Below are 22,205 nucleotides of genomic sequence, written 5' to 3' on the forward strand. Positions count from 1 at the left end.
CCATAAGTTTATCTTTTAAAATAACTAAATGAAATCGTGTTATATATTTGCGCATTTGGTTTAATGAGGGTTAGAAGTTGTCAATTCATCACCACTTTTCACCCCGAGTACGGGCCGGCAACGCGAAAGCGGCCATGCTCGCTGGGCTGTAGATGCTGGATGTTGTTGGTGGAAACGCACATAGCTGCAGCTGCATTACTACCCTGGCCGTGTATTAAAAGTTGTGCTATTGATTCTCAACATTTCAAACACCACTGTACAAAACTCAACTGATTTCATTCAAAGGCAGTACCACTTAACCGTACATTCTGGTTCGCTGCAACGAATAAGATTTTCCGTTCATGGAATTTCACACGTGCATAACTTGTATTGGTCTCCAACTTCCCATACACCAGGCTCAAGAATCAAATCTTCCTCAAAGTCAGTCAGAAAGTCTAAATCGTCGCCTACCAAATACTCTTCCCTACTGTACGCCGCTATTTTTGTTGATAGCAGCCGATGTGTATTTCCAACAATGCATGTCACAAGCCCTATGTCACTCAGTTTCAGGAGTGAGATTTACGAGCTGTGCGGTCGGGTGGGGGATTAAGGGGATTATGATAGGGGGAAAAAAGACTTTCGGTGCAGCGGAGTGCTTCAAAGGGCCCTCTTAGGGCGCGTTCATGCTTGATTTTGAAGGCAGAATGAGCGATTTGTAACGCTCATCGTAAACGCTCATCGTAATCGCAGTTCCACGGTGCACTGTTCATGCTCACTTCTCCAGGCAATTCACCTTGGGTGGCCTTCAGCTGGATTCGCAAACCTGTGTGCGCATGCTACGTAGACCCACTAGAGGTCAGTGCGTTAACCCCATTTAAACGCGTTTACAAATTGTAAACGCATCTTTTTGTGAGTTTACGATCGGCGATCGTGATCGCCGTTTTTCGGTGATTCTACAAAAGTGAGCATGAACGCAAGCGTTCTTTAAACTAAACGCGTAACAGATGCCTGATTCTGGCCGTCAAAATCAAGCATGAACGCGCCCTTAGATGGGGAATCCATTTAACTCACATACCCTGCTCCAATGTAACTTTTTTTTTAAACGTCAGGATGTGACAAAATGTTTACAACAATAAATACAAAAAACTGATAGGACAAGAAATGTGGGTTATATTAAGTGCTCATAGTAATTGCACTTACCTCATAACATTACTCATAGTTTTTAACATTGAGTAAACTTGAAGTTTCGTAACAGGGGGGTATGCACGGTCCCTTAGGTAACTTTGAAGGTCAAAATCACGGTCTAAAAAAGTTTAATAACAGGCTATTACTATAATTTCATTTTGTTTGACGTCATGTCTGTCATTTGGAAGCTTAAAGCTCATACCAGTGATTAGGTAGGAGGTTATCAAAATAAAACCACTTAAAAATAAAAGGGTCTTTATGATGATCAAGTTGCTATTTATAAAAGACATATAAACAGATAATCCATCGCCTCTTCAAACTAAATGAAGTTTGTACAAAAGTTGTATAGAGAATCATTGTATTAAGAATCTTCAGATAGAGAAAGGAGCATACAGACTAGAGAATAACGTTGTAAAAAGACATTCATTTAGGAGAGGTCAGTTAACATGATAGCTGGCCAATCCTGAGTGTAAACTCATGAATAGTCACGATAGGCCTGACCCAGTTATACGATTTCTGACAATACGACATACGATGTTAAGACCAGAAGGGGAACCTGATATTTATCAAGTTTTCATTCAAAATAATGCTCATACAGGCGTGTCACTGTACAGCGTAACTATATACGACGTTCAGACTTAAAAAAAGTAATTTCTTATTACAATTCTCATATACTGGTAACTATATTTCTGCTAGTGTGAACGCAGAATATAAATAGACATGAAGAAAAGCCGATTATCGTTTCTCCATTAAGCTCCACAGATATCCCACACTCTGCTTGATGGAGCCCCAGATATTGTTTACCTCTTCAAGTTTAAAGGATGTGATATCATTTTCCAGCCCATGGCATATTCTCATATTGTGGGCGAGAATAAAGTGGGAGGTTGTGCCCTTCTCAGGGATACGTTTAAAAGTGAGAAGGAAACCAGGCCATACTAGATGTTTATGTTTAAATTTTGAGGGGGAAAGTTATTTTGTATAATAGACCTAAAATAAATGTTGTACAATCATCATCATTTTCCTCTCACCAGGGATTACTTACAATAATATAATAAAAGGGTAGTTTACCATGATATCAAATAGCTTTGTCTGAAAACAGAAAAATAGGTCAGTCCAAATGTCAGAAGGAAATCAGGCCATATGCTAGATGTTTATTTATCAATTTTGATAGCTTTCTGCAAAGTTGCAACTCTTAAGAAAAAGATTGAGGGGGAAAGTAATTTTATATAATAGACCTGAAATAAATGTTCTCCAATAATCATCATTTTCCTCTCACCAGGGATTACTTACAATAATATAATATATTGACTTAAAGGGCAGTGTAGTAGTGTACGATGATATCAAATTGCTTTGACTGAAAACAGAAAAATAGGTCAGTCTAAAATTTCAGAAAAAAATTGCCAAAGGGACAAGGAGTTTATGAATATGGATTTACGGTGTGATCGACCATTATGATTTAATGCTTGCTTTAAACTGCATCGCAATGGAAATAAGAAAGTATTTCCAGTGATGAATATAATGCCCAGGTATAAGAAAAATATGCCCTTGGGAAACATAATCAGATTGTGGAATTAAGTGTCCTTGATACAAGCAAATGATGACATGATTGCAAATGCATACTGTGTTACTGATTGATGTTTGATAGACAAAGCTTGAAATGTGCTTAATGATAAGATTTAGGGGGAACTTTTACTGATCTGTTTTCTTCTTCATTTTTGTTATTCATTCAGAGATTATATTATATTTTGAACTTTTAATTAAATTTGTCTGGCAGATCTTTAGATCACCATTAAAAAAAGTAATTTCTGTCATTGTCAGAACTTGAGGACCACCTTTAATCCGAATCAGTCTCTGTCACATTCAATCTGAGGTTACTCCTGAAGTATTTCCAAAAGAAGTTATTTCTGTCATTATCATAAGTAAAAAATCACCTTTAATTTTCATCAATTTTATTACCATTATTACCAAGAATCACCTTTAATTTTCATCAATTTCATTACCATTATTACCAAGAATCACCTGTAATTTTCATCAATTTTATTTTAATAATTACCAGGAAACACCTTTGATATTCATCATTACTTGAACCTCAAGATCACATTTAATCTGAGATTACTCCTGATGTATTTCTTATCCATTCCATGTGTTTCTCATCCTTTCCATGCATTTCTTATCCATTCCATTTCATGTTCTCGACCACCAGTGATGCAGACGGGAGAAGGAAAGTCTTGCTATTACCGGTTCCTAACGAAAGGGCAGGAGTGGATATGGCTTCAAACACGCTACTTCATCACCTACAACCAGTGGAATTCCAAACCAGAGTTTATAGTGTGTACCCATCAAGTAGTCAAGTAAGTAGTCAAGACTCAAGATCCAAGAATTTTTTTCCTGTATTTTATTTCATAATTCACTTTTCCATAATTATTATTACCAGATATATTGATTTTAAGTCATGAAAGATACATTTATCGTGAGCACTTACAGAACTAAACAGAAAACTGTAATAAAAGTCATGTTTGGGAATTCTCAAATTTTTTATCACTTCTTTTTCTTGACCATTGTCATTGAAATTGAGAGTGAACAAATTTGAACCTTGAAGGAGTTTTCTGTTTAGTCCTGTATGTATACATCATCAGTGGCAAGATTCCATCATGGACACTTGTCCATAAAACAAGAATGTACGGGATTGCATACACAATTTATATATCTTTTATAAATGTAATGCTTCCTGGGAGAAATTTCAATTATCAAAAAATCTTGGAATCTTGGCAAGCAGTAGATGGCAAGTTCAAATCCTGTTGGTTCCAAGATTTTTTCTGACTTGTTTTTTCAATACAGATCGATCAATCAAATTTAAATACTTGGTGTAAGCCACAAATATGTTTAAATTTATATACCGTCTGACTTTTTAGTAGTTGCCATTGTCAATTTTTGCCAATTTTTAAATTCAACTTAAGATCTTTGTGAAACACCCCCTGATCAGTTATCATTCTTGTATCATCCCTAGCTATGCTGATGTTCGTAATGATATCAACAAGGAGTTGGTATTGACGGACAGCAAGATGAGCGGTGCAGAGTCAGACAGCACAAATCTTTGGGACTCCAGCGCCTCCGAATCGGCATCGCTGTCCACTTCGGTATCCTCCAACTCTTCCCTCAACGTGCCCCTGTTCAGCACAGGCAAACATGACAGATGGCAGTCATCCAGTACAGGTACAAAAAACAATTTTGTTTGAATTATTTTGTACTAGCAGGACCCGTGGAAAATCCACGGGATTCTAGGATGAGGGGAGGGGGGAGGGGGGGGGGGGGGGGTAAATAGAAAGAGGCCTATGTGCTATCGAAAATAAAATTTGATTATTTTTATATAGGGTATAGACTATTTTTATAATATATACACTGTTTGACCATGAATGGCGCACCGTAATACCCGTTTTAGAGCATTGATTTGATGCAAGAACTGTATCATAGTAAAAGTATTCTATCCAGCTAATGAGCCAGGAGTATGTTTTTAAACGACCGTCTGATTTTCTTGTGAAAACTTTACTTTGAAAAATGATTATCGACATTCAGCATACAACTATACATGGCCAGAATAATCACAATCAAAGCTCAGGTTTCATACCTCTATAATCACGAAACTATATTGAAATCGGGGCAATAAGAGCAATTTTAAAGTGTTGTCGAATGTCGAGTCTACTCTATGTAGCTCAGCTCAGCTCAGCTCAGCTCACACACAGTCACAGTTCCGACAGTGCTCGGCAGCAGTGGCGCAATGCACTGTCCGTGTGTGGACTCAAGCCTCAAGGCAGCTAGCTTGCAACTGAACTGTCAGTTACAATGAATTTCTTGTGAAAACTTTACTTTGAAGAATGATTATCAAAATTCAGTAAACATGGACGGGATAATCACAAATCACGGCAATCATAGAATGAAAGTCGCAAACCGACTGTGCGTGTGACATGAGCATATAATCATCACATATATTATACACGTACAGGCATAGGCCGTCTGGCGTACAAAGCATAAGCAAGATCCATAACACGGGTAAGCCCAGCCCGTCAGAGCGTAGATTTACTACATCCCATCACCCCGGTGAGCCATAGGTTAATGTGTATTTCTCTGACACGCTACAAAGCATATCCTATAGAAAGATGCCTAACTTGGGGTACTCTGCACCCGTTACAATGAGATTTGCTACACTCGTTGAGGCGAGTAGATTCTCGTCCATCGTGTATCTCTTTGATTAGACAGAGGGCGGGTGCAGGCCTTGCCGACTCGCTCTCGCGAGTTCGTCGCCTCCTTGCATTCAACGACGCCCGCCGTGCTCTCGTCCATCCGTCCTCCCCGGAACCCCGAAACAGCGTTTAACGACATGGACGTCGAACGCCGGGTCGACGTGGCACGCAGTTTATGGGAGACATGCCTTGTCGAATTGTGTCGCCGTTCCCGCACCACGGCGGAGGCGGGCGCGGTCGGGGAAAGACGTTTTTGAGGAACTGTTTTGCCCAAATTTGGACCCCCGCGGCAATTTTGCGTATTAGTAATATAGATACCTACCACACAATGAGTTATCTCAGAGTTTAATCCCCTTTAGGGGGGGGGGGGGGGGGAGGGGAGAAAAGAAGTATGTTTAAAAGTCTAGATTATTCTCTCATGTTTGTACAGTCAAAACTGCTATAGCAACCACCTGTATAGGAAGACCATACAGTGTATGAAGACTGCAAGTTTCTATCCTCTGAGTAGTCTATTTAATTAAAATATTATTTGAAGAATTTTCTGAAACAACGAGACCACTTTTCTTCTCTCCATCGAGCGGTCTTCTTTGTTGCGACCCATGTCGTGGAAAATATACCATAGCTTTTTCCTTGTTCACTTCTCCAAAACTTTTGAGTGCAATGCCTCCTATATACTGGTGAGAAAGCTTTGATTCACACAATGATACCATCCCAAATATGTTAGAAAAAACAAAATCTGCTTGAAAGTCATGGAAGCTACGTAAATTGTTAAAAAAGAGAAAAACCTGCCAAGGTATTCAATACCAATAAATAGTAGGATCTGCAGATTCAACAGCCTATCCCTAACCTCTGCCCTTTTAGGACCAGCATTTAATAGATCATATCTTCTGTACATAATCCATATTTTGCCTTGAACGATATCCTCCCATCACAAATATTCCACCCTCTCCTTTTATCATTGCCATGCAACTACTGATAAATAATAGATAGTATCTCTTAAAATGTCAGGCACAATGCCCTTCTGTGTCGGTCAGCTAATATTCCACCCCCGTCCGTCAAGACCTTTCTGTTTATTTGAGTTGATAAGAAGAGGAGAAATAGATTGATTGCATGGTGAACCTTTCGCTGTCCATATTCTATAAAAAGAGGTATTACCACTGCTTAGATTTGCAGTGAGTTAATCTGTTACAGTCGTAACTTATGTTTGCAACTTTGGATATATACATGTATACACTGTTGCATGTTAGTTATAAAGATGGAATAAATTTCTTTTTTACCCCAATTTATGGAATGATTTTGACAATGATTTATTCCTAATACCGGTAGCTCTTGATAATAGTATACATTCTCTGATTTTATTGAATAATAATTTGCGAGTGTTTGTTTTGCGGACTGCTAAAGCATGTATATGCTACTAGCTTATCATCTAGGGGACCTACGCCTTTAAGTCATAACTGACAATAATGAGGATTAATGCCTCACAAAAGAGCATTAATATAGCACATCAACACGATTTTGATCCAGGGGCCTCAAAGTTACGAGGCTATTTCTTTGCCTTTGAATCATGGCTGTACGCAGCTGGGGTCAGGGTAGGGGGGAGCCCCCACAAATAAAAAAATCCAAAGAAAATGCAATAAATTAACAATAATGAATTGCATTTTCCCCCATTCCCAAACAAGAAAAATTCCTCTGTGTGGCCATGCCTTCAACCATAATGCATTAATTTTAGCATCTCACCATTTGTTGTCCACCATTCATTAAATCAAAATGTGCTTCTTTACAGGTTTGATATCATGGCACTAATGCATGAACTTGGTCTTGATTTGAAATTATCTATTTTCTAAGTCGTTCTAACCACACATGACCAAGCCCACACAAATGCTTTTTATTTAATTTTTGTTGTTATATTTTTTTAATAACATCTCACCATTTGTTTTCCTCCATTCATTTCTAGATGAAAGTGTATCTTGCACGAGCAGCTTAAAAGCACCCAGTTTATCACACACGGAAAGCAGGAGTGGACGACTTTCACCTAAATCACGATCTGGTATGTTTGTTAGTTTAGATTCTTTGGTGCATACCAATATTTCAATTTTGTAGAGATGTCAGGGTTCCCAGCTATCCTTGTAACCATGGAGAATGTGAAAAATGGGTTTTCTTTCCTTCCTTTCCTTTCCTTATCACTTTCTGTTACAGCATAATTCAAGAACCATTGAACGGATTTTGACCAAACTTGGATGAAGTCTGTATGAGCATGCAACGATGAACTGATTAGGTTTTGGGTGGAAGAGATCAAAGGTCACAGGGTCATGAGAGCATTTAAAATTGCCGGAAATGCCTTGTTACTGTGATAACTTTATTATAGCAATTCAAACTCAGTTTGGTGGAAGTGTGTATGAGCACGCAAGGATGAACTTATTACATTTTGAGTGGAAAAGGTCAACGGTCAAAGGTCACAGTGTCTTTAAAGTGTTAACGAAAATACAAAAAATATGTGTACTAGTAATATGTACTTACCATTATAACTTTAAAGGAATTGAACTAATTCAAGCCAATCTTGGAAGAAGTTTGTATGAGCATGCAAGGATTAGATTAGATTTTGGATGTAACAGGTCAAAGGTGAAAGATCTAGTGTCATGAAAGTGTAAAAAATAACAAAACATGTATTTTTAACTATAATTATTTAACAACAAATTTTTCCTCCATTTGTTTTTAGATGAAAGTGTATCTTGCACAAGCAGCTTGAAAGCGCCCAGTATATCGCACACAAAAAGCAGGAGTGGAAGACTTTCACCTAAATCTGGTATGTTTGTTAGTTTAGATTCATTGGTGCATAGCAGTAATTCAATTTTGTAGCAATGTCAGGCTTCCCAGCTATCCTTGTGATCACGACGAATCTGGAAAATGGGTTTTCTTTTATCCAGTCAGGAAGAGTGAGAAAATCATTCTAATCAAGGAGAAAAACAAAAATCAGGATTTGTTGGCCCCTAAAGAAATTAGTCAGTCAAGTATTTATCAAAGAATCCCTACATGATATTGCATGTTCAATGAAATGCAGAGAGCAATTCCATGAATTTCTGAGACATGACAAACAATCTCATAATCAGTATTTCTTCATCTTTTTTGTTGTTGATAGTCTTTGTGTTCCTGTTTAAGATCATGACAAAGCTAGAGATGATGTTTCTTGGTGTTTTTTCCACAGAATCACTAGCATCGAACCCCCCTCAGCCGCCACTACCCCCTCTGCCGCCTCTACCCCCGCCCTCTCTACCCCCACCCTCTCTGCCCCTGCCCCCTCTTCCCCAGCCCTTTGTAGCCCAGCCCTCTCCGGTACCAGGCACGTTCCCTAATAATGGCCCTCCACAAGAACAGGTAAGAATGGTGCTCCAACATTTGCTCACTTGAATTCACTTGAAACGACGTTATACTTGCACAATAGAAGACAACACAATGTTTTTCTACAGGCATGTTTACATTTACAAATCCATATCTTAAAATACCAAATATGCATTTTGGTTTTCTTTCTCACCTCATATTGCATGTACAGTATAATTACAACCCAGTTGATATGCTGTGGTATATGCAAGATCATATGATACATGTACATGGTGAACTTCCACAAATTTAGGTCACTTTCATGTGAGCTCCAAGACACAAGCTGGCACTTACACCCACTATTTCTTGATTTATTTTGTCATATTTAATTCATTGAGTGAAACATAGAGCCATTTTTATTAGCTAGTCACAAGACTTTTTTTTTATAAGAGGGTTATTTTTCTTTTCACAGCCCACATAGTCGGACAGCAGTCTCACACCACAACAGATCATTGTTATTCAAATACAATGTATGTTATAAGAAAAAAAGCATTTTCATAATGAAATCCAATATTTCTAGCATTTTGAGATGGATTACTGAAACACAATCGGGCTTTCTTTTTTCACTTTCTATTGCATTTTATTGTTATAACCTGCATCATCAGATAGCATACTGAACTCACAACAGATCACTGTTATCTGGTTGAAACAATGCAACAAATTACAGATACCAGGCCATGAAATAGTGAAATCATAGAAAAAAAATCCAGCAATTTAAGATAAAGTAAAGAAAATTAAACAGGCATTCTTGATTTTCACCCCCTATTGCATTTCATTGCGTATAATTTGCATCATCAGAAAGCAACTGGACACCACAGCAGATCTCTGCTATTCAAGTTGAAACTTCGGGAGCAGCTTCTGATGAGATGCTTGTTCATAGAAAAATGGCACTTAACGTGTTGTTATGATTTAATTCTAGCATTCTAAGATATGAGTACTGTAGAGACAGACTTTTTTTTCACCCTTTATTGCATTTTTTGTTACAGCCCGCACCATCAGATAGCAACCTGACACCACAGCAGATTACTGTTATCCAGTTGAAACTCCAGGAGCAATTAATGATGAGGCATCATAAGCTCCAGGATGCTATCCTTCTGCAGCAACAAGAACTGCAGCAGGTATGTATTCCTCATGCAATCATCTGCTCTCCGATTCATTGTTCATAGGTTTACTTTTTGTGAATGCCTTCTTCTCTTTCTCTGCGTTATCCACCGCAAGTTTAATTGTGAAAACTCTCTCCCTCCTCTCTCTATCTTCTATTATCTCACTCTCTCTCTCTCTCTCTCTCTCTCTCTCTCTCTCTCTCTTTTCCTCCCTCTCTCCCTCCCTCTCTCTTCACTACCTTAAGGAACGGTTGTGTGTCTTATTTGAATGGATTCATAAGGCATCAAACTTCTAAGTATTTTGGGACTCAAGTTCTATATTGCTTTTGTCCTTTTTTTCACATCAAATGTATTTATCTCTTTTACAAGTTCATGTATACCTAATCTTTGCAAAAATTGCTGTACAAAAAAAGTGACTATTGTTATTGTTATGATGATTTGAGGGATTAATCCAAACTTTCATCTGTATTGTAGGTTCAACAGCAGCTCATGATGGCCCAACAGCTAATGATGCAGCATCATCCCATGCTGGGTCAAATGTTCATCCAGCAGCAGGAGCAGCTCATGGGGTCCAAGACTACCCCCACAGAAGGGTCCGGTCAGGCCACGCCCATGAGTTCTGGTCCAGCCACGCCCATGGGTTCTGGTCAGGCCACACCCATTTGTTCTGCTCAGGCCACGCCCATGATGTCTGGTCAGGTCACGCCCATTTGTACTGGACAGGCCACGCCCATGGGTTCTGGTCAGGCCACGCCCATTTGTTCTGGTCAGGCCATGCCCATGGGTTCTGGTCAGGCCACGCCCATTAGGTCTGTTCAAGCCACACCCATGGGGTCAGCACAGGCCACTCCCATTCCCTCCAATCCATCTGTCCTGCAGCTGGAACTGTCAAGGAGCCAGCAGCCGCAGCACTCGTCCCAACATCCTCAGCAGCAACAGCAACGAACGCAGCACTCAACCCAACATCCTCAACCGCCACAGCAACAAACACAGCACTCAACTCAACATTCTCAGCCGCAACAGCAACAAGCGCAGCACTCCTCCCAACATCCTCAGGCGCAACAGCAGCAACAACAACCGCAGCACTCATCCCAACATCCTCAGCAGCAACAGCAGCTACTGCAGCAACAGATACAGCAACACAAGCCACAGCCTGCATCACATGAGACTATCTCAATGGAACAGCTTGTTCAGCATCAGGCAAGTAACCTGCATTTTTAAACTATAGATTAGAGCTCTGCTGTCCATAAACTGTTGTAGTTGATGCTTGCTTTTTGATTGGAATTCAGCCTTTCTTTAACTCTTTCATTTGAATTGGTTTCTTGAATATCTTAGACCCCCCCCCCCTCATATCCACCATGTATATCCTAAAAGTATTAATTCTTCTTTTAACATCGTTGTTTGATTCTACATTATTGACTGCTCTTACATGTACGATTGATTTTCATTTTGTTCAATTTCTTCTAAACTCAAATTCATTCTTCTAAAAGTAGTGTATTATTTACTTCTAAATTGGAAGCTGATTCACACAGTTAAACTAGAGGAATCTTGTCAGTTTGCAATTAATAATTATATAAAGAAAAACACATCCATTTCTTGTAGTCTCTTCGAGACAAAGTTATATTGACACATGTCCATACAGTATGAAAACGATGGATGTATTGACTAAGAAAATATATCGAAAATTATGAATGAGTTAGACTGTCTAATTCACTCGTTGGTATTTTGTTTGTTATTAAAGAGGGTCCAATATTCTGCAGTAAGAATATATGCAGTTGGCTTAATTTTTCATTTCTATGTGTTCAAATAGTTACCAAAAAAAGTACATGTAGTTCTCTCATGTTTAAGATTGAAATATAGGATGTGCATACCATTTCATGAAAATGTGCTATTTTATTACTAAATGTGAATCAGCCTCTTATTTCTGATTGAATTATATATATATATATATATATATAATTTTTATAACTTTAGTTTTAGTAAATTTCTTGATTCCTTGGTAATGGCTAGGGTCCCTACTAAAAAAAAATGTTTCGGTATGAACATGCAATGTTTCTATAAAATGCAGTATTGCAAATATAGAGCAGTATCCCATATGTTTAGGCCATGCAGTATGATTTCATCCTTATCTTTTTCCCCTACATCCTTTTTTTGAGGATATCAGGGTAAAGCAAGAATTGCTTTTCTTTTAGTAACATTTATTGGATGCTTTTGTCTTTCTGCTGAAAAATATGACTCTTTTATACATTCAGCAATTCAAATTTACCTTCTTATATTAAAGGTGATTAGTTTTTGTTTAGACTGAAAACCTTTTTGAAGGGACAGAGCTTTTAATTCTTAAAAAATGAAGTCACAGAAGTAAAGAATCCAACAATAGTCTGCAATTCACTGTAAATATATCAGGGCATTAGACTTATCAAAGCTTTGTTTGTCATTCACACTGCAAAGTCAAAACGTGTTTTATTACAGAGGTGATATAAAGCTTCTCAAAGGATTGTCTTGTCCAGACTTGTTAAATGACTAAAAGTCTATCACATGATGAAGAATTGCAGAATAACGAAATTTAAGACATTGTGTGGAATCATTGCCATGACAACGGAATCAAGAAAGTCTATTAACCTTTACTGATTCTGCCTTGCATCTAACCAACCCTAACACTGTTGTGTGCTCCTGTCTCTCTCTCTCTCTCTTTCTCTTTCTCTTTCTCTCTCTCCCTCAGTATATATCTCTTTCTATTTTTCTGTTTATCTATCTATCCTCTCTCTTTCTCTGTCTTTTTTAAAAATCTCCACCCGTCTGTGTATGTTTCTCTCTTTCTATCTATATATCTGTCTACCTATCTCTCTACTTTTCTATGTGTATGTTTCTATCTTTCTGTTTCTCTCTCTCTCTCTCTCTCTCTCTCTCTCTCTCTATATATATATATATGTATATATATATATATATATATATATATATATATATGTCTTTCTATTTCTCTGTCTATCTATCTATCCTCTCTCTTTCTCTGTCTTTTTTTAAATCTCCACTTGTCTGTGTATGTTTCTCTCTTTCTATCTATCTATCTGTCTACCTATCACTCCGTTTTTCTATTCGTATGTTTTTATCTCTCTATCTGCCTATCTTTCTGCTTCTCTCTCTCTCTCTCTATATATATATATATATGTCTTTCTATTTCTCTGTCTATCTATCTATCCTCTCTCTTTCTCTGTCTTTTTTTAAATCTCCACTTGTCTATGTATATTTCATTCTTTCTATCTATATATCTGTCTACCTATCTCTCTACTTTTCTATGTGTATATTTCTATTTTCCATTTCTCTATCTATCTATCCTCTCTCTTTCTCTGTCTTTTTTTAAATCTCCACTTGTCTATGTATATTTCTCTCTTTCTATCTATATATCTGTCTACCTATCACTCCGTTTTTCTATTCGTATGTTTTTTATCTCTCTATCTGCCTATCTTTCTGTTTCTCTCTCTCTCTCTCTCTCTCTCTCTCTCTCTCTCTCTCTCTATATATATATATATATATATATATATATATATATGTCTTTCTATTTCTCTGTCTATCTATCTATCCTCTCTCTTTCTCTGTCTTTTTTTAAATCTCCACTTGTCTATGTATATTTCTCTCTTTCTATCTATATATCTGTCTACCTATCACTCCGTTTTTCCATTTGTATGTTTTTTTATCTCTCTATCTGCCTATCTTTCTGTTTCTCTCTCTCTCTCTCTCTCTCTCTCTCTCTATATATATATATATATATATATATATATGTCTTTCTATTTCTCTGTCTATCTATCTATCCTCTCTCTTTCTCTGTCTTTTTTAAAATCTCCACTTGTCTATGTATATTTCTCTCTTTCTATCTATATATCTGTCTACCTATCACTCCGTTTTTCCATTTGTATGTTTTTTTATCTCTCTATCTGCCTATCTTTCTTTCTTTATCTCTATATTTCTTTACCTCTCTATCTATTTCTCTATTTATATTTCCTTATCTCTATCTCTATCTCTTAATTTTATTGACCTATCCATCCATCTATCTATCTATCTATCTATCTGTGCATGCTGTTCCTAACAACAGCTGTCTGCTGGGGCTATGTGGCCTTGTAGCACACCCAACCTCCTTGATTTGCCGAGTAATGCCTTACAGGTTAGACTAGACTAGGATGTGGGCCTGCCAGTCTGTACAAACACCACTCACTATGCACTGTATTATCCCATGGATTTCCGATTTAAGGCTTGTTCAGATATGACGGGTTATTCGGCCGCAAAAGAGCAACCACGTTTTTTAACTTTTGTTTAAACATTTAAATGAATGGTTACTGCTCGCAACAAAGGCCCTGCCTGCTCTGTGTCATAAGCTACAGAAATGTAAAGGGTATTGCATTTTACGTCATCATTAAAAGAAACGCTGAAGCTTTTGCCGCGTCATGTCTGAACGAGCCTTTGGAAGACATTGTAGTAGCACTAGATACAAGATATTTATCGTTTTGATTGTGATAGCTAATGCCGGAATTCTAGTAATCCTGGTTCCAGATTTTAGATTTTCAGACCAGTTGCACAGCTCTCTAATGTCTGTTCTCATATTGAAGGCTTTACAACAGGTATTGTGACCTGAAAATTTGAAGTTTCTGCAAATGGCTGTTCTTGATATTGATCAGGACGATTTTATTTGTTAAAGATATTTCTCTAGTGTTATCACAATTTCTTACTAAATTGGATTTTCATGGAAACGTATCATGTGCAATTGACTTAACTTGCACTGTTTTTAATTAACCCACTTTCTTTTCTTTTCATATGAATCCATACACATTTTCCCCCTTGTTACCATGAAGTTGTGAACAATGATTATTAATTGCACTGGGATGAAAATTAAAAAACTTTAACATTTCATTTCTTAACCACGATATTTTTAAGAAATATTGAATAGTTTATAAAAAAAGAAAAGATCTTTTTGTGTTTCATTGATACACCACAACTCATATAAATTTAATATAATATTAAACCTACATATATTTGGGCTATGTGTCATATGAAGACTCTTTGATGAAAAAGATGAACACTCCAAGTAATTATCAATTTGCTTTCAAGAATTTTCCAATTTCAATTTTTAAGTCACCTTTTGCACATTTTTGTTCAGAATATTGTTTATAATTTGGTTAGATTTCATCTTGATTCAATTACTTTGAAATTTCAAATAGTACAATTAGAATAAAATGAATTCATATTATGATGATTTCTTTTTAGTATAGTTTGGATATTAAGATGGTATTGTAATACTTTGATCTGCTAAGTCTTTTTTTACTCGTCTTTCTGTCTGCAGTCAGCAACAAGGGCTCCGTTTGCTATGCATCAGACTCATCAGTATCCCTCCACAAGTGGACAATCATTGCATCGTGAACACCTAACCCCTCACAGGACTAACAATACCGCCCCACCACCACCCCACCAACAGGTGGGCCCGCCCGGTCAGCAGCCGACGCCCCACCTCCCCCAGGTGCCCCTCAACTGCCACTCCTTAGCCCAGCCTACCATGCACTCCTCAATGACAATGCCCCCAGGGGCGCAAGCCGTGCCCATGCAGGACCTCTCTTGCCTTGGACTTCCAACGCTGGACATGGGCAGTGACCAATACATGCATCAATCGGAAGGGCAAGACAATTTATAGGGGTGCATGGCTGCCCCCCTCCCATGGATTACCCCATGGATTTTAAAAGGTGCTTTTATTATGTGGCATGGAGCCTTGATTGTACATGATGCATCAGACACTACAGTGCACGCATTGATTTTGCAATGGAAGGGATACCAGAGGAAACATCCTTTTTGCATTGAAACCGGGAGGAGATGCTCTTTATATATCCACTGATCGCTCATCCATAACGTTCTGGTCCAAACCATTGCCTGTATGGACGTGCCCAGAGAATCGAGGCCTTTTATACAACACCGCTCTTCACGTGTCCAAGGCCAGCAGGCACCAAAGACTTCATGGTTTATATGTCGTTGACATGTGGAGTACAGTGTATTATGTCCAAGCTACTGTCGTATGTGTTGGTATGCCTGTTCTATCTAACCGTACTACTCATCGCTTTCTACGTGGCAGCAGGTCATCATCCAGCAAAACTATAATGTACCCAACGAAAATGTGTTGTTTCATCTTGTGTGATCGGAAAAGTGCCAATCAGTGTATAGTTAGCACATTTTACTTCATCTACAGGTTTTTTTTTCTTTTTCTTCTTCCATTTTCTTTCTCTCGTACTGTGAAGACGCATCGCACATCCTTATACTACACAGATGTACAACAATATTCGGTTTCAATGTTAATGCACAAATATAAAAAGAGTTGTACCTTTTCATGACCTTTTTTTTGCTTCATGACAATTTTTGATACCTCTTCTAAAGTATAAGGATTAGATAAAAAAGGTACCTAAAAGATGTGTCTGTGTTGCAATTTTGAAATGATGTGGTACATATGATTCGGAAGAACTTGGTTTGTTTTCCAAGCTTCTTTCCATATGTTTGTAGAGGAGAAATACAGAAAAAGTTTTGGTTTCGTGCAAATTAGAAATATATATTTAAACATCTCTATTGAATGCTTGAACTGCATCAGTCTCCTAGGATAGCAAGTGTATCACCCGACCCTACAAGACAATCGTTGGGGAGGACCATTACTTACGCCATGCAAAAGTGTGGAAAAAGGATCATGTAACCCTGTTACTGCCCATGTAGGATTTCCCAGATATTCTTTTATCATTGTCCCTCAGTTTTTACACATGCCTTTTTATTCATAGCGATCCTATTAGTTCCCCCATCTACCCTCACTTAGACTTATCCAGTATAGAAACATTGTTTGGTACCAGAAAGTCATTAATTCATATCATATTACATAGAATACTGCCCTTCTGGCTCCAAACAGACGGATGTCCAATTCTTTCTATTGTAAGGTAGCATCGGTGCTTTGAGAAAGTGATAGAAATGCTTCTATGTCTTATTGACCATCAAATTATACAATTTTGTGCAATCGTGACTTATTTCTTTTTGTTGGAGAGGGAGGCATAGTGTGAATGGTTTTTATTGAAATGAGATGGTGCTGGTGGTGATGGTTTTACAGTGCCTTGACGTGAAATGATATTAGGTGATACCAAACGCACAAACAAAGTAAGTGCCTCTGTATCTCAACATAATAGTCATATCTAAAGCCCATGTACAGTCACAATAAGCAAAAGTTGAAATCTAGATTATCATTTATTCAAATAGGATATATGAAAAATACTTAAGATTCCCTAGTGGCGATCTGGTTTAAACACCTTTAGAAGGCCACCCAACGGAAACACAAAAAGTGGCCTTCCTAGACAGATTCTTCAATACATACCTTCTTCTAGATGGAGGCAATATACCTTCTTCTAGATGGAGGCAATATATATGTGACCACTGTAGACAAGTAGCCTTTATATAGAGGTGGCCTATGAGACACGGGATTGACTGTACTTATTTTCCTCTGCTTCTGACATCTTTACATAGTTTCAAATTTACAATTTACATCTTTACAGAGTTTCAAATTTACATCTTTACGTAGTTTCAAGTTTACATTTTTTACGTAGCTTTAGAGTTTTAGCTTTTGAGAGCTGTCAATACCTAGCATCAGAGTCACTTGTATTTCCGAGTAGCTCTTTCTGTTCTGTACATGGGCTATAAGCAAACCCTTTCATCATGTTAGTATTACAATCATGTGCTGGTACCTAGGTAGGGTTTTAATTAGAATGAGAAAGAAATGAGAGCTGATGTATATACAAATTATGAACATATTTTTTAAAGTGAGAGAATGATATTTAAAATATCTTTTAATTATATTTTGTGCAATATTGAAAAGGCAGCAGTTGAAAGCAGAACAATTGACTATAAAATTGAAAGTGAAAGGTTTGAAAATTTCATTTTTTTAAATTTTTTATCAGTTAATGAAATGTGTTTGAATCGTAGAGGTGTTTTTTTTTTTCTTTTTGTGTGAATAAAGTCTTGAAAAAATTGATGAATTATGGGGATTTTGTAATCAGAATATATTTTTCTCACAAGCTTAAGAGAATTCAACATTTGCATTGTATTTAAAAGATTATTTTTACTTTGACGTACTTGATGAATTATACGGGGAAGATGAAATATGGACCAATATAGATATAGATATGTGCAGCTACAGTTACACGCTTTGGGCATTTGTTACATCTTAACTGAAGAAAGGTCAGTGCCCAAAAGAAAACAAAATAATTTAACTGTTCCTTACCCTGTATTTCTAATTGAAACTTACCAGTGTAAATTATTTGCAGAAATTTACTAATAAGATGACTGAAAATTATTTCATGAGCCACTAAGCACTGAAATGTGCAAACAAAGACTTCTAAAATAACTTCAAGTAAAAGGTTTTACTGTATTCAAAGGTTTTAGGTCTAAAATCTTTCTTCTGTCAAAGCTGTTCAAAAATTCACATTTGACACCTGGTTCCATGTCATGAAAGGTTTGACATAACTTTCAGTCACCCTATTAGTAAATTTCTGCACATAATTTACGCTGTTAAGTTTCAATTAGAAAAATGTGTGAATGTAATAGTTTAGGAAAATGTCAAGGAAGATTTATTTTGAAAGTACTTACAGTCCATGTCAAAAACCTACATGTAACTTTTATCATTATGTTACTCGAGCTTTCTCCTCGATGAACGAAGGGCATTTTGTTAATGTTTTCTTAAAGTGTGTGACACATTTATGTACCGGTACTATTTTTATGAAGAGAGAGATTTTTGGAGACATAGAAGATATAGAAAAAATAGTCCATTTCATTCACAAGGGCTGTAGTCCATTCAAACTATCATGTTCAGGGATTTTATGTGGTGCGACCCGTTGACTGAATTTTTGCAGTTGCTATTTTTATCATTTGTAGGTGCAAACTACCTTCATCTTCATCTGATTTTCAAGATTGGGTGGGAATCTTTGGATTATGAATGTATAGCTTTAATCTCTATCATTTTTGCAGTTGCTATTTTTATCATTTGTAGGTGCAAACTACCTTCATCTTCATCTGATTTTCAAGATTGGGTGGGAATCTTTGGATTATGAATGTACAGCTTTAATCTCTATCGTTTTTTCAAGAAGGAACTCAAACGGATGACTTCAACATTTTCAACCTGGCGTATAGTCAGGAGTAGGCTCAGGATTTAGAGCCATATTGTACCTGAAGTCCATTTTAGCGTCAGGTCAGGTCTAGCAGTATGGTCACGTAACTTGCTGCTTCCCTAGCTGCGCTGTTGGTTCTCACATCGAGTCCTCTGTCTGCGAAGTGGAAATTAAGTATTGGGTTACTGGTACGCACTGATGGCAAGTTAACCATGGCTGGGGCAGGAAGTTCATCATCAGTTCAGTATCGCTTTAAAGCTTAACTGCCGTAGTTTACAGGAGGGATTAGACCGCTCTGCAAGGTCACTGGACAGGTGGTTATCTCATCAACTCAGCTCTCAGTTAACATAAGAAAGAGAGGATCATGGGGGACCAATGGTCACCGATTAGGCATCGTTTGTTATATAGAGGGAGCAAGTAGCTACCAGTAGTGCAGTGGGCCTTTAAGACTTACTCTTGTGAGAAGCATAAAGACATGTGTCAAGAGCTGAGTTACAAACAGTGTACCATGGAGAGTGAGGTGTCAGTCAATCAGCTCATAGCAGTATTCTTCTCATGAGATGCAGAAGGCCGGAGCCCAGTCAAATAATGGGTTCATGGTTCAACACTCCAGGCAGACAGGTGTACATACTCTGGAGCTGATCAATTACGAGGATAACTTGACTGCTACAACTTTATGCCTATTAGTAACACTTTTTGTTCTCTTTTGGTTCAGCCAATTTCATTTGTCACTTTTGTTTTCAAACATTCCAAAAACAGGTACCGTATTTCAGGATTATTTTACATCAGTTTATTGCTTCCTCAGGAAACCTGTAGTTTGAATGCACAGTTACTTTTTCAATTATATTTCTTTTTCTTTTTCTGTCATATCACTCTACATCATTATGATGAAAGGAAGGCCATATATCAGAAATATTCTTCATTTAAAAAAATGTAAGATCTTATTTTTGTAAATTATTTTTCCAAAGGAATAGTTGAGTAAGTTATGATAAAAATGATTCAACAATTCAAACTATCCTGACGATGGACAGTCAACCTGTTTGAGATGTCGAGCGTCTCCTACTCCCCATCCTCTCCGACCAGCGCTATAGTTCTCATTAGAACTATAAGCTCAAGAAAGATACCAACAGTCCTTTTCAGGACTACACAATCCTCCCCTCTCTTACATTGTGCAACCGTAAGCCTACTGTATATCTACATCACCATGCAAGCCGATACTTATAAGCAGCATTAAACCAGACTTTGACGAAATATGTATAAGCATGCAAGGATGAATTGATTAGGTTTTGGGTGGAAGATAGAGATATTGATTATACTATGGAGTTACTATTCTATTTTTTGAAGGATGAATTCTGTTTGTATGAAACTGACTTGTTATGGTCTTCTTAAATGATGATTTTGCTTATTATGTGATATTACTCTATTTTATTTCCATAATGAAATGAAAATGAGGCGGCATGATATGTGCCCATATGCCTATTTTGATGTTTGTCAAGGCAAAGTAGTGTAGCACTTTCTGTACATCTCTTGCATCAAAAAGATAACTCTCTACCAAAAAAACACTCAACAAATATTTATATCCTGCCATATATAAATTGTACTTCATGTCTGCCAGCCATATTTTACGCTACTGAAAAATATTACATTATTCTCTATTTTCATTGCCTATATGTATTATCAAATTGTTGGAGGAAAAAATGTGTGTGATTTTGTAACTGCTGTGTACTTGTATTTCTGGAAGCTTTGACTACTTATTTTTTGGGGGTGGTAAGCTTTCATGTACAATGTTGCAAGTGGAGTTCTGTATCGTAAAATGGTTATGTGTTAGGTGTTATAATGTAAGTGTTTATTATGTGTGTATTGAAGTACTGGAAGTACCAGTATATAAGTCTTCAAAATGTCATTCTGAATAGCATGCGCTGGCTACCTCATATTAAAGGCCTCAGTGAAGGTGGATAACCTCCCTCTTGTTATCAGGAAGTTATCGCAACGTTTCGTATGTGGATGACGGGGAAGCAAAGATAAAGATTTTTTTCAAGAAAAGGGTGATCATTATTACGTACCATGTTGTATTCTCAGCTTTAATACAGAGATCAGTTTTATTCAGGTCCATTACTTTGTCTCTCTTCTCTCTTCACCTCTACCCCTCTTTTTCTCTCTTTCTCTCTTTCTTTCTACTTTCTCTCCTCTCTTCTTTCTCTCTGTCTTTCACCCTTTCTCTCTCTCTTTCCACCTCTCTGTGTCTCTTTCTCTGCTTCTCTGTCTTTCTTTTCTATCCCTTTCTTACCAGCATGACTCAAACAAAGTATATCAAAATGTGATGACCCTTAATTGCTACAGTTGCATATTGCTAAAGTGCATATATTTTTAGAAGAAAAAAAGTACAGAGTGGTACGTATCACTGCATATTAAATCACCTTTAAAATAGACCTTGTTTTACTGCCATATTATATTCAAATGTTCCATCATGAAAAATCAAACCCGTACTGCAAGCAATTAAGAAATGAAAATCATTTCAGAGACTTTTGTTTCCTTTGCTATTTAACTTCACAAAGTGCTTTTCTGTTGTCTTGAAAGGCCAAGTATGCTAAGTAGTGTAATGTTGTACTAAATTGGAAGTGGGTGAAAATTCGCCTTTATTGTTATTATTGTGTGTTGATTATAAACAGAATTCATCAAACACTGACAGATATAACTTATTTTCACTCAAATCTTGCAGGTTTGTTGTTTGTTTGTTTAAAGGATATTGTGCATGTCTTTTTTTATAACATCAGACTCGCATTTCAACAATATGAAATTGTTTCAAAAATTGTAAAAAATGAATAACAAATAAACAGGATCAAACTGTTCAGTCTGTGTCATGCAGTTAAGGTATGTGTGTGTATTTTTGTATGTGATATGTGTACTATATATAAGTCAAGTATTGAAGGAGTTTCTTATAAATAGACTTGGTGCGGACTCCATTTTTCATACTCTTCAGAGATTTTAATGTGCCTGTCTGTCTTTACATCTGTTCTGTGTCAGGAGGTAACACAATGGATTTGTAAATACTTTTTTTCTTTTCTCTCTCATGAACGTCTTGAGGAGTTTTAATGAACATGCAAATGTATGTCACCATTTATGTATATTCAGACTTTGAAGAAACAAAGTTGAATAATTGTTGA

General features: G+C 37.1%; 1 protein-coding gene across 2 annotated transcripts in view; it reads left to right on the top strand.

Moving 5' to 3' along the window:
- LOC100889647 (circadian locomoter output cycles protein kaput) overlaps nucleotides 1-18,037 on the top strand; it is a 45,319-nt gene extending 27,282 nt beyond the window's left edge. The window contains exons 8-16 of one of the 2 annotated variants that reach the window (XM_030980418.1): nucleotides 3,368-3,515; nucleotides 4,172-4,377; nucleotides 7,357-7,449; nucleotides 8,119-8,205; nucleotides 8,605-8,774; nucleotides 9,764-9,895; nucleotides 10,355-11,080; nucleotides 13,968-14,036; nucleotides 15,210-18,037. In XM_030980418.1, coding sequence (XP_030836278.1) covers nucleotides 3,368-3,515; nucleotides 4,172-4,377; nucleotides 7,357-7,449; nucleotides 8,119-8,205; nucleotides 8,605-8,774; nucleotides 9,764-9,895; nucleotides 10,355-11,080; nucleotides 13,968-14,036; nucleotides 15,210-15,554 — 1,976 coding nt within the window. In that variant the 3' untranslated portion in view covers nucleotides 15,555-18,037. The remainder of the gene's footprint in view (nucleotides 1-3,367; nucleotides 3,516-4,171; nucleotides 4,378-7,356; nucleotides 7,450-8,118; nucleotides 8,206-8,604; nucleotides 8,775-9,763; nucleotides 9,896-10,354; nucleotides 11,081-13,967; nucleotides 14,037-15,209) is intronic. The other variant, XM_030980420.1, reaches the window with a different exon arrangement.
- Nucleotides 18,038-22,205: the final 4,168 nt, after the last annotated feature.

The sequence above is a fragment of the Strongylocentrotus purpuratus genome, unplaced genomic scaffold (assembly GCF_000002235.5).
Source record: "Strongylocentrotus purpuratus isolate Spur 01 unplaced genomic scaffold, Spur_5.0 spur5_scaffold_11, whole genome shotgun sequence".
Taxonomy (NCBI): Eukaryota; Metazoa; Echinodermata; class Echinoidea; order Camarodonta; family Strongylocentrotidae; genus Strongylocentrotus; species Strongylocentrotus purpuratus.